The 15483-nt window shown below is 40.5% G+C and overlaps 1 protein-coding gene across 1 annotated transcript; it reads right to left on the bottom strand.

Annotated features, from left to right (window-relative positions):
- Positions 1 to 2733: 2733 nt before the first annotated feature.
- c1ql4b (complement component 1, q subcomponent-like 4b) lies at positions 2734 to 14835 on the bottom strand. Its single transcript, XM_076110819.1, has 2 exons — positions 14263 to 14835; positions 2734 to 2913 (listed from the first exon to the last, which is right to left on the bottom strand). Exons 1-2 carry the CDS (start codon positions 14800 to 14802, stop codon positions 2734 to 2736), a joined length of 720 nt encoding a protein of 239 aa, XP_075966934.1. The 5' UTR covers positions 14803 to 14835.
- Positions 14836 to 15483: the final 648 nt, after the last annotated feature.

Genomic DNA, 15483 nt, shown 5'->3' with positions numbered 1-15483 from the left:
ATTAAAAATAACAACAATTAAGAAATAATGTCCACAAAGTCAGATAGTTTACCATATTATTCTTTATCAATGGAGGGGAAAAAAAGACATGGCAGGTAGGTTTATTGTCGGCTCTTGTTGGAAATACTGTAATATATTTGTCAGCTGTTTTCATATTTGAACCTCAGATAAATTTGACAAATGCTGATAAAATCTTGAAATCTTTGCAATAAAAAATAAACACCCTGAGCAGTGAGAACTTATCACAACATGTCAGCTGCTGAGTTCTTGAAGAGAACAAAGAATAAAGAAAGCAGTGGTTTTATTTAGCGACGGCAAAATAATCCTGAATTCTCTTTTCATTTCATTGTGTTTCATGGTCTTCAAGGGCAGAGGAAATGCTGATTTTATACATAACAAATACACACAACTCAGCTTGCAAAGTACAGTGACAACAGTGAATCCACACTGCTCGTGAACGAAGGTAACACACAGTAGGATGCAGCATGACACAGAGGTTATGAAAAGGAGGAATGTTTGTGTACTACACAACGTCCAGAGGGCTTTTCAATCACAGTACAAGAATGATCAGAAAAGTTTACATCCAAATCTCATCGTGGTACAGTCATGCTATCAGGCTGCAAAGTTGGATCTGTGTCACTTGTTGGGCCAATATGAAACTCTTTTTCCATGGCACTAAAACTACAACAGATGTGCTCAAAGGAGTATTATATTGTACTCGTCTAAGCATTATATCATGAAAAAAATAGAATTGTTTAATATAGTAATTTGGTTACATCAACATATTTATAATTTATTCTGGATGCAACGTTTGAACCGCACAGTTACATGCTTCTGTTGTTCGTTCCCTCATGTTTCCCACCATACCGAATGAACCCTGGTCTCCATTTTGTTTTGTTTTATTCACAGCAGAGTTACATTCAGTTACATACAAAGATGAACGTCCTAAGTTAGCATCTGTATTTTTTTAAATGATCGTCAGATTGCTGTTTGTATCAGCTTGTTCGTATCGCCTGGATTCAACAAGTACCTCATGCATAAAAATGAAAAAGATAGTGTAAGGCACAGAAAACCTACAACAGTCACCTGCATTTGAAAAACATCTTCACACGGGTATATTCACAGTAAAATGAAAGGAAAAGTTTGACACTTTGTGAGATACGCTTATTTGTTGTCACGCAGAGAGTTAGATTAAAAAAAAATCAATACCACTCTCTTATCTGTTCATTGAATATGAAGCTCCAGCCAGCAGCCAGTTAGCTTAGCTTAGCACAAAGACTGGAAACGGGGATACAGCTGCTGTAGCCTTGCTCTGTCCATACGACAACATATTCGACCCGCTAGATGTTTTTTTTACACAGAACCATCTGAGAAGCCATTGTTGGAAACTGTAAAAAAAAAAGGGCAGGCACCTTCAAAAAAATACGTGGCAGGTGATTGGACCAACCATCTGTCAATCAAACTCTTTTCAAAGTGAGTTGGCAGAAGAGCGAAAACGAGAAACTCGAGAAAAGTCATTCTTTGCTCTTCTTTCAATTAAGAAATACTCTCCAGTTTTGATAAATCTGATGCTATTGCAGCATCTACGCTAACCAGTTCAGGAGCCGCCATTGTTGTTTAGAACGAACAGTCACCTCTCCGTATCGTCACACACACACACTCAGCCTTCCAGTGTGACCATTCTGTTGATTGATATAAACACTTTTAATTTCCAGCGTGGTCGGACAACACACCGTACAACTCCTTTTCTGGTATGACCCTGCCCTGCCCTTATGCTATAAGCTAAGCGGCTGTTGGCCGTAGCGTTATAGGGAACAGACGGATATCAGAGAATTTCAATTTTCTCATCCAACTCTCTGCAAGAAAGCAAACAAGCGTGTCCAGCAAACTATGGATGCCAGATGTAAGAGTGACTGAACAGGCTGCAGAGGAAGCCTCAGCTCATTAGCGGGACATGATGAGGCTCTGCCGTGAGCTCTGGCTCAGGGAAAATCTCAAAGCTAAACCTCAGTATCGATATACCGTGTGTGTTAAGGGACTGTTACCAACAACTTGACACCCCCTCCCTTAGCAGGAGCTGCAGAATGTGCAAGTGAAACTAACAGCAACGTGATGCTTTCATGCTTTAACACAAGCAGAAGGGTAAACACACACGTACGCTCGCACACGGCCATCAACACAAACATACAACACACTTTATGTTTATGGTGTTGGCTGTATTATCAGCTACGATCAATATATTCATGACTTTTCTCAGTTGGAAATCCATCTCACAGTGAAGGCGAGAGGCTGTAGCCAAGTACACACACTTTGATTTACAGTCTACATTCAGAGATCATTTCAGTCGATTTCAGACCGGTGGCTGAAATGGTCATCTTGTGTCAGTGTAACAACTGATAGGAGAAGTTCAATTCATGTGAGCTCGCCTTTGTGTGGAGCCAATGTATGCATGTTTTTTTTGTCACGCTTACACACATTGTACATGGCACAGAATAATGATTACACTAGTGTGTGTGTCAGAAGTAAATGTTAACTGGTAATATTTACAATACTTTATTCATTTTTACACAATTTCTCTATTTGTTAACTGTGATCGTGTAATTACATGTTTGTGTACTGAACGGTATTGAAATGACAAATGACATTAAGGAGGCATGGTGGTGTTAGATGAAGAAAGGAGAGGAAACTTTTTGCTTGATTACAGAGAGAGAATATATAAATGTGAGTATACTGTCAGTCAGGGTATATGAGGAAGCCAGAGAAGGTGCTGTATTTGTTGGTGTTTCCGCCGTGGACTTTCCCCCCGTCGAGCTGTACACACACTTCGTCCCCGACATCCAGGTGCAGGATGACACTGTTGGAGGCATAGTCGTAGTTCTGATCTGCATCTTGAGCGATTGCACTGGCCCTCACCTGAAACAGGGACCAAAAAAAGATGTTGATAGGATGCAAAGATGGAAAGAAATAAGGAAATCCCATCAAGGAAGTGTTTTGTGGTCTTTGTTGAAGGTTCTTATAGTTAACATGTTCTGCTATATTTATATATCTTGGGCATTTTTAGCCTTTGTTGAAGAGATTAGGGAGGTATTGTTGTAGCAAAGGTCCCTGGAGATGCTGCAACTCAGATGGCATTTTAACCCGTAAGCCGTACTACATATGTTGTGCGTATATTAAATATCTTTCAAATCTAAGTATTTTCAAACCACATAAGGAAAAGACTTGATGCTTCTACCTGAGTTTTAGTTTTAGTAGGGTGAAAAACTACAATACAATACTGAGCTTGATGGGAAATGGTAACTCTCCACTGACATTGTTTTATGCTGAAGAGCTTTTTGAAGAGCAATTCCAGTTAGAACCTCTGCATATTTTACATATTTTAAAGTTGGACAGAGGAGGAATGTAGTGTTTAGAATTTTAAATTTGGGGTGGTGATATAATGTTTTATTAAACAATGTATTTTAAGAAATGCTCTGAAAAGTGGCTCAAACTGAACACCTGCCACTCTCATTATAGATATCTGACACAAATATGGTACTTTTTTGCTCAGATGCTGATGCTTGGACCAGCATTTTTTTAACTTCATCACTAAATTGTTACTGAGCCATTTCACTCAACTAAAAAAAGGTGTTTTTCTAATGACTATTCAAGGAAAAATAACACAGCATGCCCACTACATATACACACTTTATAAACACTGTTGAGGCATTTCCTATTTTATGTATTCTTCTTTACTTTAACATTGCTTTAGAACATTGATGTCAATAAAGTTAATTGACTTAATAATAAGAACTACAATCAAATGCATAAATTCAAGAAAACAACATTTTCTTCTGATTGCTTTCATGTATATGTGGTAATGGATGTATGCACGTCCATTACAGTATGTTTAAGATGAACGATTTTCACTGATTAGTTGCCAATCTTTCACTGGGGGAAACCACTTTATTTAGTCTCATCCATGCACCTCTACAAGCCTCTGCTCCCACAAGCCTCTCTGCTCTTATTTGAACCGTTGGTCCTCTCTTGTAGCCCCAAAACACTAATCATCACCTGCAATGGAGGAATATTCACCACAACCATCTAATTACTGGGTTGAGGGAAAAGTCATAGCAGAAATATGACTGTCTTATATTATGTAATCCAGTGATCTAATCTAGATTGATTAATACGTATAATTCTAATCGAAACTGACAATCCAATGTTTTTTGTTGTTGTTATAGGCGGATGATTTATTGGGTTTATATATCTTATCACAGTATCTCACCCTAAACCAGTCTGCTCACGTTATCTGGATGTAACCTGTGCCATTTTATTTCCTGTTTCATTCTGTGATCTTGGTGTAATGTCATCAGTGCAGATGCTTTCCTGTCCACTGGGTAGATAGATGAGATGTGCAGTGATCTTTGGCCTAAAACCTCCCATCTGAGAGCACATCCTTTCTTAGCCGTGATCAATTTTTCCAGAGGATTGTTGCTCTCACACCTGAGATCCACCTGTTGCAGAGAAGAGGCTGAGAGGGATTGCAAGGATTGCATCAGGGAGGACCAGTTCAATTGTCGAGCAATTACAGCGAACACGATGAACGTGCAGACACACACATACTGGCTGCTGCTGATATATACGGACATTGGTTTGTTGCAGCTGAACTACAACAATTGGTAATCAATGCCATTAGCTAATATTATGTCACAGGTATTCAGCTTTGCAAGGGTGGCATATTTTCACCTTTTAAGTTGGTGCGCTTAACTTGATAGCAAACAGTTGCCTATTTCACACACATCCAGTATACGGAACATTAGCATTCATTCCTGTTTGTGTCCGAAAATAATGTTGGTGTTAAATTCTAATTAGCACCTTTTTTGTCAAACAGGTTACAAACATATATTATAATATAGGTTTACAAAAGTCACCAAAGAAACACAAGGAAACTGGAATATTTAATGCTGTACATGCTAAACATGGACAAAATGCATGGACAAGGACAAAGACAGTTGGACAACACCACAGCCTCGAAATTACCAAACAATGTAATCAACAGCCCTATAACACAGTTACAAGAGCTTGTCATTATGAGCTTCATAAAACTGGCATTAATGTCTGTCATCCAGAAATTGCCGATAGTCAAAACCAACCCGCTAAAGATGCATTAGCTGGTGTGAAGACAACAGAACCTGGAGCCTGACACAATGTCTAAAAAGTAATACGGTCTGGAGAGTCATTCTTCACTCTTTTATCTACATCTAGACAGGTTTATGTGTGTGGATGTCTGATTAAACATGATGCTGGGTCTGTAATGGTACGAGCAGCCATTTGAGTGGAAGTCGTTACATCTGACGATTACTGTACATGTTTACTTAGCAGTTAACATGAATGTGAAACCGCTGAACACAGATCTAACTATGACTGCATATTCCAAGATCATAATGCTTCTTTACATGTTGCTATTGAGGAGAGGTTTCATTATGACCTGCATGAAGTCATACACCTGCAACAACCCACACAGTTGCTAAATGTAATTTCATGTTTCGAACTCAAAGAATTGTCTTTTCTTCATTTCATCGTGGATAAAGAGCCGTTTTTATGGCGAATAGGGCAGCCTTTTTCATTATTTAGGGGTTTCTGTTAAATTCAAATTTTTTTCATTGGGTAAGTCACCGACTATTCAAGCAGAAGATCCATTTAATAGAGGAAAATCAAGTACACAACCACAAACATATTAATGAATGCAAATATGATGCCCTCACTCCATCCTTGTCTTCGGCTCTGACTGTTCCATCATCTCCACCAGTCATTAAGCTACCCTGACTCTCTTGTCATCACTTACACAAATCAAATAAGACTAAACTATCCGTCTCTCTCCATCCTCCATCAAATGATACGTTTTTTTCCACCCATTTCATCAATTCAACTCAATTTATTTCTCCATGCAACCATTTCTTCAATGTAGCGAAGGTGAACATTTTCATCCCCCTCCTCGAGACAGAAATTAATCGATACATTTCCTTTGTTTTAATTCAACTCACATCACGCCATTAATTGTTGTCTCTCCTTACACCTCACGCCCCTTCCATCTCCTCTCCCCCATTCGCTACCCCATCGCTATCTCTTCATTCTGGACCCATCTATCCATCTTTTTGTGTCCTTATACTCTAATTAGATGCAGGTCACGCACACATTTTCTCTCCCCCGCCATGGCAGTGTTGGCGGGAGCAGCGACTAAGTGTGTCCCTGTCCGGTCTAAATCGGATTGATTAACGGCGTGCTGCTGTGGCAGGTCTCCTGAGGATCCCCCCCCCCCCCCCTTGCCTTCTTCCCCTCCTCCCCTCCTCCCCTCGCAGTATATCCCTTACCCCTCTCTACCTCCAGATGTGTCAGGGCAGGCTATACATGGCTGCAGGCTACAGTAATTGGTAGTCGGATAGCCATGGCAGCTCCCTGCCTAATAGGTCCGACTCCTCAATAACTCCATACAATCACAATAAATGGGGGCACAGGATAGCCTACAGTGGTCAAATGGGCCCATGAAACACTAGCAGGAGGTCAGGATAACACACACACACACACACACACACACTACATCCACCTCTCTCTCTCTCTCTCTCTCTCTCTCTCTCTCTCTCTTTCGATAAGAGCAGCTCTCTTTGTTTTTTTATGAATCTCAAGTGAACACCTGAGAAAACCCACGCAGTATATGAGACATTTTGTTATTTTATCCTGTTGGACTGTTTTTCTCTGAAGGGACTGAACACCTCCCCTGAGGAGACCTAATAGGGTTTAGGAGAAATATAACAGTAAAGAGAATCTGACATCTTGTACGTCCAACATCTGTCTACACGGTTGAGTGGCAGGATTCCCCTGACAGTATTTTCAGCAGAGGCTGCCAGGCTGCTGTAACTTCCTAGGAATACAGTATAAGATTACAATTAAAACTGGTATCCATCTCTGTGTGCATGAACAACATTATTACAATCCATCCTATTATCCTATAGTAATTAAACTACATGCAGCACATTAAAAGGACTGCTGGGTTCTGCCTGTATCACCCATGTTTAAGAGTCATATGTAATTTGCAGCAGTGATATTCACACCACCTCACTGAAATGCCTTTTAAACATGAACATCAGCTAATTATATTTGCCTGCCAAAAGGCCACAATGTTTTTTATGGCTTTATATGGTTGACTTCCTTATGAGACACGTAGGTTAACTTAGATTCGAGATGCTGACATTTAATGTGTTATGTTCATGATTAATTCATGGTTGCATTCTCCTCCATATAGTCACCCAGTTTACACATTTTATCCACATATTTTGAAGAGAGTGGCATATCATTGCCACAAAGGAATATGAATCATGAATCAGTCATCTGAGTTGTATTCAGCTAAACAAAATCTAAAATAAGGTTAAACTATTTGTTTGTATCAACAATTTACTAAAACAACTATATACAGTATATAATGAGTGTTATTTAAGTGTTGTAAATTGGACAATCAATAACTAGCACATTTAATCAAGTACTGTGCTGCAGTAAAACATTTTGTTACACACTGCTTGAGTTTTTTGATTTTATACTCCAGTACATTTATCTGACAGATACAGTTACAAGTATTTTTCAGATATATCACTGATAAAGATTAAACTACCTGTAGTAAATAATGTAAAACTAGCTCCACCTCAACCAGCTACAAAAGTAAAATGTTTTGTATGCATTCATGCATATTGAGACTAATGATTAATAGTAATATATCATTCACAGGGGCCATTTTTCTGTGCAAACTTTAACTGTGATACAAAACACTGTATACACTGTGTCAAATCTGACAAACTGATCTCACTCTTTTTTAAATATGAGGAAACCAATTGCCTTGAAAATTATTTTAAAGGTGCTTACTTTAAGGTCATACTTGTTATTTCTAAGTGTACAAGACTGAGATCTGTGCTTTTAGATTTGGATTGAAGACTAAAGTGAACTGCTATTGTTAAATTGTTGTATTTCCTTTAAGGATCTAAATACTTCCTCCACCACTGTGGAATATATTTTCTTGAACCGAGCCCGAGCTGTTGACATTTCAGAGCTTTGTGACACTAAAACCAGCACAGATGTATCTGCAGTTTCGGCTGTCAGCTACAATCACGGTGAAACCCTGTTTTCTTAAAGTGCACAGGAGGCACCGGGGCGTTGGAAACAAGAGGGAAAGGCAAATCAGGATTATTGTCAACAGTGGCGGAGATTGATAGCGACAAGGGAGTGAATTTCTGTCTGTTGGCTCAACGCTGTTCTCACTTGATCTGCTGCTGTTGGGGAGAAGAGAGACCCGCGGGACAATAGAGAAGATTACGCTGCCTCCACTTTTCATTAGGGGGCAACATTAAATGGGGAGAGAGCGACACTGAGAAAGGTGGAAGAGAGAGCGAGAGAGAGGAAGAGAGAGCGAGAGAGAGGAAATTGACAGCATAGAAATAATTCACAGACACTACTAAATGCTCAATAAAATCTACATTTTCAGATGTGATCTTCTGATTTATGTGACATATTTAAGGGCTGACATACTGTATTTCAAATTTATGTAGCCAAAGATTTTCAACATTTTTATGTGTATTGACCCAATATCAAAGTTTGTGTTCATAATGTTTATGTCTCAGCTTTGTCTCAGCTTTTTAACAGTCTAAGCACAGGATTCACTGGAAGTCAATGTATAGGGGGGCTTTGAGTGATGGGGAGGGAGCCTGTTGGATAACAAACTGATCAAGTATGCCTGCTTCAGAGCGGGGGGGGGGGGGGGGGGGGGGCTCCATGTAGTGTGTTATTTTTTTCATTTTTGTTTTGTTTCGCAGTGGTGCCTTGATCCTCTGGTAATAAAACTGACAGGATTCATTCACTGTGATGTACAGACCTCTCAGAGTGGAGCGAGGCGATTGAGACGGGGTCTCTTAAACTTACCTGAGGGACCTCTAAGGGTGAACTGGGAGATAGAAGAAGGACAATTGAAATGGCCCTTTTTGTTAAAGCCGCTGCGTTCTCTCGTCCTCCGCCCATGTGTACCAGCCTGAGGTATCCTGTTTCAATTATGCAGGTCGACGTGTAACCCGACGTGCTGCACTGCAGACTCACACTAATTGGCATACTAAATGTTAATATTTTTGCCATGACACTCAAGACCCAAGGTGTCAAGATGTTGATTAAAAAGTCTCTAATTGGCTCTAGACTGAAACCTTTGAGGGTAGAGGAGATGCCTTAATTGGATATGAATGGGTTCTGTGGATGGTCTACCTGCAGAGCACCAGATAGACCCAAAGCCTCAGCCCTGGAGTTACATTTTAGTATTCCTTTATGATATATTGTTTACTGTCTCTTATCAACTCTGTGTGTTTTAAAAAAGGTATGTGCACAGGGACACAAACAAGGTCATTTAAAACCTGTTCACAGGGCAGAAGTTAATATCCCTCTTATTCTGATATACTTAAAAATGGTTATCCAATATGCATTTTGCCTTTATTTATGTCAGCTCTGCTACTATCAAACACTGCTGTCGATGAAAGAAACGAAATCCTGCTTCCCTGATGAGGAGGAAATAATGGTATAATGGGGAGGCAAAAGGGAAAGCACAACAAAGACACGACAAAACACAGTAACAACCAGCCAAGTCGTTTTCGTCGGCAGAATATAATGGCCTCAGCCATTATAACAGAAACATGTCGTCAAATAATAGCTGTGTGCATGAACATGCGCATAAATGTGTGTGTTTTTAGAGGAAAAGACAAGAATAGAAAACAAGGGCAAACTGCAGGGTACATGAGAGGACCCATTCTGTTTTCTCTTAAAGAAATGCTGAGTAAAGGGGTGGACTATTATCCTTTAACACAAAATGTTCCCCATCATAATTGTGTCTAATATTAAAGCAATGTACCGCACAGAAAATTTGTCTTAATTAATAATTACTCTACCAACACACAACACACAAAAAAAGGCAAAAGAAATAAAAAATAAGTCCAATGAAGTGCCACATGAGGCCCATGTTGACACCTTGTCTGACACTTCTACCTCACAGAAGCCACATCACACCTACCTACTGGAGGCGAGCCCAAGCTTGTCATCGCCACAACCTTTAAGTGATATATTACAATTTTTAATTAGCTTTCGGATCCTATGATTATGTACTCTACACACATAACATTATCAGTTTCTGCATTGTCTGTGCTGCTTGTTGCTTGAGAGCCATCTTAAAAGCATTTGTCTGCTAAATCCAAACCTTGACTCTCCACTTTTAATTCATCTTTCCTTCTTACATTTACACCTCACATTTTTAAGGCTGAGCCACTGTGTTGGGCTTTAACAAGGCACTGCTTTGTCCACCAGTCCCCTCTTCCAAGTCAGATCCAACCTAATCCCACTGCCACATAATGAGGTCAATAGCAGACGAGATGATGAAATAGTACCAAACTGATGTCATCAAAACTATAGTGTGTGTGTGTGTGTTTGTGTGTGTGTATGTGTGTGTGTGTGTGTGTGTGTGTGTGTGTGTGTGTGCAGGCACCACAGACCAAGCGACTGACCAGCCCAGTTTTTCCCATATTGGACCAGCTATAAATATTCATACTCCCTATCCATGCTCATTGCTGTAAAGGGCAAAGTACATATTGGTGGTGAATTATATATCCATTGAAAAGGTCATCTACTTCAACACCAATCTTTTGATGAGTTATGGGACACTGTGAGTGAAGAAGATTCCTTGCATTGTGTGATCCATCTCTGCAAACTTGGTGCAAACTTGCACATCAGCTACACATTTCTTTAGCCAACAGCTGGCAACGTGAGTCTGATTTGTTTCATATATGTCAGTCTTATCCCATCTCCTCAGCTCCTCCCTTCACCAGAGGACATAGGACACTCTCATGTTGCCTATTCTCTCATCCTCCTATGTCCACTCTCCTGTGAATATCCATCCATCTCTCTGTCAGCCCACTTGTCTCCTGCCTGTCCCTGCAGTGACAAAGCATCTCAGTCTGACAATTGTTATACATACACACATACATATGCACCTACACTCACACACCCATGCTGCGAAACACACTATTGACTGCCATACCGAGTTTTAAAGGAATAGTTTGACATTTTGGGAAATATGCTTATTTCCTTTTCAATGTTGCTGTTATTTCTGTATGGTAAATATGAAGGCCTAACTGGAGCTAGCAACATGATAGCTTAGCCTAGCTTCTATAATTCCTGTGCTAAAGGTAAATGCTCATCTTTACACTTTGGTTTTTGTACAAAAAACAAACGAGATATAATGTGTTATTTAGCTGTGTTTGGCAGTAAGGCAAAAAGCGTGTTTCAGTATCTTAATTAACGAGTTGTGTGGCTAACGTTAAGCTAGCTGTTGATGAATACAGACATCTAAAACATAAGCCAGTTGCTACAAAAATATCTGGTTTTCTGTTTCTACATGTGTCAATACAGAATATGAGATGTAGGTGTGGAGGCTTTTGCAGATTAATGAAATTATAATTTAATGAGTAATGTAATGAATTACTTTTGCAGTTGGGTAACCTACTTACTTTAATGACTAATTGTTTAAAATGTTCGCATCTCTAAATTGACAAACTTTCTCTGTGTTATTCTCAAGGTTTTCCTCATTGACCTAGCTGGTTCAGAGGAGCACTTGTCTATTCACTGAAAAAAACATCAGGTGCAATAAAACTGTGAGGGCAAGATCAGCACTGAATTGGGTTGAATAATTTAGTTGATGGAAAAGATAATTAATGGGGAAGGAGTCAATAGCCAGTGTGGACGGTAAAAGTCTCTGTGTGTGTGTGTGCGTGTGTGCGTGTGTGTGTGTGTGTGTGTGTGTGTGTGTGTGTGTGTGTGTGTGTGTGTGTGTGAAAGGAGGGGCACAGGTGGAGGGGAGAAGATCTCATCTAAAGGCTATGAAAGATTTATCAGCAAGTGAAGACAGGAATGACAATGTCTGTGAAGGCACGCAACAAACCAAGTCCTCCAATTATATCTGGCATTTAACTGTCTGTCCTCTTCACTCTGCACTTTGTGCACATCCTGTCAAATCGATGACATTGGGAATAACTGTTTTTATGGACTTGATCAGGCACAAAAAGGATCTATAATACAATGATTTGTGTATTTGGGAAGTCTATAAAACCAAAGTAGTAGAATATCTCATTTTGAACCTGACATTTTATTATCTAACCGTAGCTGTTTCCTCCTACAGTATGTTAGTTTGCAGAATATTTCAAGAACATACAGTTTCCAGTTGAATGTGGTAAGCTCACGGGTCAAGGAACAGCCAATTAATTTGAAAAGAAATGTATATCATTGCAAAGTAAAAAATCGTGAACATTTTTCCAGTTTTCTCATGAACTATTGCACTGTTATTTAGATTTTAAAAGCTGGCACATCTGTGTGATTTGATGCAGAGATGCAGTGGATTGTGCAGTCTTGCTGGAAGTGTTCCACATGTAACAACTATGAAAATTGATTAGTTGTTTCATTTAGTTTTCACATTCTCTTTTTTCCAGCTTTTCAAATGTACAGTAAGGATTTGCTGTTTTGCTCTGTATTGCATCATTGTGAATTTAATATCTTTGGATTCCGGACTGTTGGGCAGAAAAGAAACAGAAGATATCACCTTGGACTCTGGAAGCTCATCAATGGCAGGTGATAAGAACCGGCCATTGGCTGCAGCTTTCCATACACCAACATCAGGGTTAGCAGGAGCCAGTGATAAAGACTGCAGGACAGTCGGCATTCAAAAACTGAAGAAAACCTAAAAATGTTTTTTTACATAAGAAGGACCAGAGTGCTCTAATGGAAAAGACTTTCTCCAACAAACTGCAATGTCCAGTGAGTGTCCAAACTGTGGACTTTTTAAAAAAAACACTTGAATTCTTACTGGCCCACTCACTGTATCTAAAATCTTCTAAGACGTAAAAGAAGAATCAGTGAACAGCAGCCCAGCGGGTTGATGGTCTGCTCAGAAGCAAATTGCTGTCCGTTCATGTACCATGTAAATTATGTGAGAAAAGACTGTTGTACCTTCAAACACTCAGCCGTCTGACTTGTAACAATGCAAAGCATGTTCTTTCTTCTCTGGTAATCCCCAGGACGTCGCTCTTCTGTTCTGCAGCACACATGTCAGAATCAGAGCTCCTCAACAGAGTGAGGGCTTAGCACTTCAAGCTTGTCACGGATCTCCAGATGGAAGCATTCAAGGCTTTGTGCCAGACATTTGTACTTGTTTATTTATTAGTGTTAAAGTCAGAGTTCCTCAGAGGACAGTAGCCAGCTGTTGCATTTTAGCTTCGTTCCACTGAGACGTGGAGGATTGTTATCCTCTTGATCGCTTGGCTGTCACTCTCTCTCTCTCTCTCTCTCTCTCTCTCTCTCTGCCTTTGTGTGCAAGTTGTACAATTGATTACAGTTTTCATTTTCCTTAGTCCCATCTCTGTTTCTACTTTCATCCTGCATTTGTTTCCTCTTCTTTGTCCTCCAAAGTAAATTAACAACTTTGAAAAAAACTAAAAGTTTTTTAATGTTTTCTGATTAAATTGTATTAATAGAGGGTTGATAGATCCTCTCTACACAAGAGTTGAGATACAGCACGAGTCATTTAATTTGAATTCTACTCAATTAAAACTGAATTTTGATTATTTTTGATATGTCTTGTGGGAACTTTGCTTTAAAATGTTCTTTGTCTGAAACATCCAAATGATGCTCAACATGGTAAAAAAGATTGGTAGTCAAACTATTTCATCGGGGGAGGTTCGATCCCCGGCTCCTCCTTTCCAAGAGTTCTTGAACAAGACACTGAAGCCCAAGTTGCTTTACAGAAGCCCACTACTCCCAATGCTGAGGATGGGTTGAATGCAGAGGTCAAAATGTGTGTCGATTCAAATTAATCTTTTTAAAAAGCATTGTCCATGTTCAAATAAAGAAAGATTAGAAAACAGTTTTATTTTTGTGACTTCTGTGTTTTATAACTGTTTTGGAAGTATCAGTTCAGAAGACTGAACTATAATATATATATATTATATGTGTCGTCCCTGCGTTTTAAAAGAGTTGCTGTTATTGTGTCCACTGCTGTTGGCACAGGGTGATATATCACTCTGTGCATGTTTGTAGAAAAGGGTTTTCCCACATTTTGTTTGGTTAACATCTGCAGACTGAGAGTTTGTCTCAAAAGGTGAAAGTTTCAGATGACAATATCAGAGGGACACTTCATACACACGAACGACTCACAGACACACTCACCTGTCCGTTCTTCTTCAGGTCAGCCCACATGCTCGTCCCGTCACCTCCTCTCATCAGGACGTGGTAGGTGAAGTAGTAGATGCCAGGCAGAGGGCAAGTGAACTTGCCGGTGCTCGGTTCGTAGTAGTTCCCTACGTTGGTCACAACATCATCAAACTTGAGTATTTCACTCCCTTCGTGTTGTTTCCGGAGGCCTGCGTAGAAGGCGATTTTGGGACTGTAGAAGGATGGGCCGTAGCCTCCGGGTCCAGGCCCAGGTGGACCAGGTGGGCCGGGCTTGCCGGGCTCTCCGGGGGGCCCTTTAGGACCTGGAGGACCAGGAAGTCCAGGGGTCCCTCTGAACCCCTGTTTACCCCTGCGGTTTGAGAAGTCTGGGGGCTGAGGGGAGACGGCTGTCAGCTCTCCCTGTGGGGGGGTGAAAGTGTCACACACCATCTTGCAGCTCCCAAGCATCTCGAAGTGCGTGCCCCCTCCTCCGGACCCTCCCCCCTTGGTGGTGTGGACCAATAGGGGAATGGCCACCAGCAGGATCAAGACCATGGCCACGCCGACTCCAGCCCCGATGACACGTTTCTTGCGGCTGAGTCGGGAGGCGGCCAGCGTGAGGAAGTCCTCCTCCCCCTTCGCTGGAATGGTTGTGCCGGCCAGGCTGAAGGCTGAAGAGAGTAACTACTGGATTGAGAAGGTGGAGGAGAGAAATGTGTGATTGTGCGGGGCAGAGATACAGGGGACTCTTCTAGGTGTGGGACAGGCAAGTCTCAGATGGGAGAAAATCAGGGGGGAGAATGACAAATAGGTTTTTCCATTTCTTAGTATTCAAAACATTTGTTTTGTATCCTTTTTATTCAATTTCTTCTGGTTCACAATGTCAGAGGGCTGTCAACCTATCTAAAGATAATATATTATTTTGCGAGACAAACATAACATAAAGATATAGAAATATTTTTTCAAAAATGAGCATCACCGTTGAGATGTTGATTTTAGGCAACCTTTGTTTTATCCAGCTCTCTCTGGAGGCTCTGATGAGAAGCTTTCAGTTGATCAGGCAGAGGGCTGTCAGGTGGGGTCTACAGTATTCCCACTGGAGCTCATCTCACCCACCACATATGGGGAAGGGCGCTTTACTTTTCTGTCGAGGAATGAGAAGAGAAGAATGAGTAAACTGCTAAATCTCTGCTCTGTTTTTTGTTGTAGGAGCCTGGATTAGATTTATCTCAGCAG

This window comes from Anarhichas minor, unplaced genomic scaffold, assembly GCF_050575085.1.
Source record: "Anarhichas minor isolate MPS153535 unplaced genomic scaffold, ASM5057508v1 ptg000043l, whole genome shotgun sequence".
NCBI lineage: Eukaryota > Metazoa > Chordata > Actinopteri > Perciformes > Anarhichadidae > Anarhichas > Anarhichas minor.
The sequence above is the reverse complement of the archived record's forward strand: the minus strand, read 5'-3'. Positions and strand labels throughout refer to the sequence as shown.

Excerpts from the sequence above, each read along its gene's own strand:
- c1ql4b (XM_076110819.1), bottom strand. The coding sequence starts at position 14,802 with ATGGTCTTGATCCTGCTGGTGGCCATTCCCCTATTGGTCCACACCACC. Across the intron at positions 2,914-14,262 it reads ACCTGAAGAAGAACGGACAG|GTGAGGGCCAGTGCAATCGC; the intron begins GTGAGTGTGTCT and ends TCCCTGTTTCAG.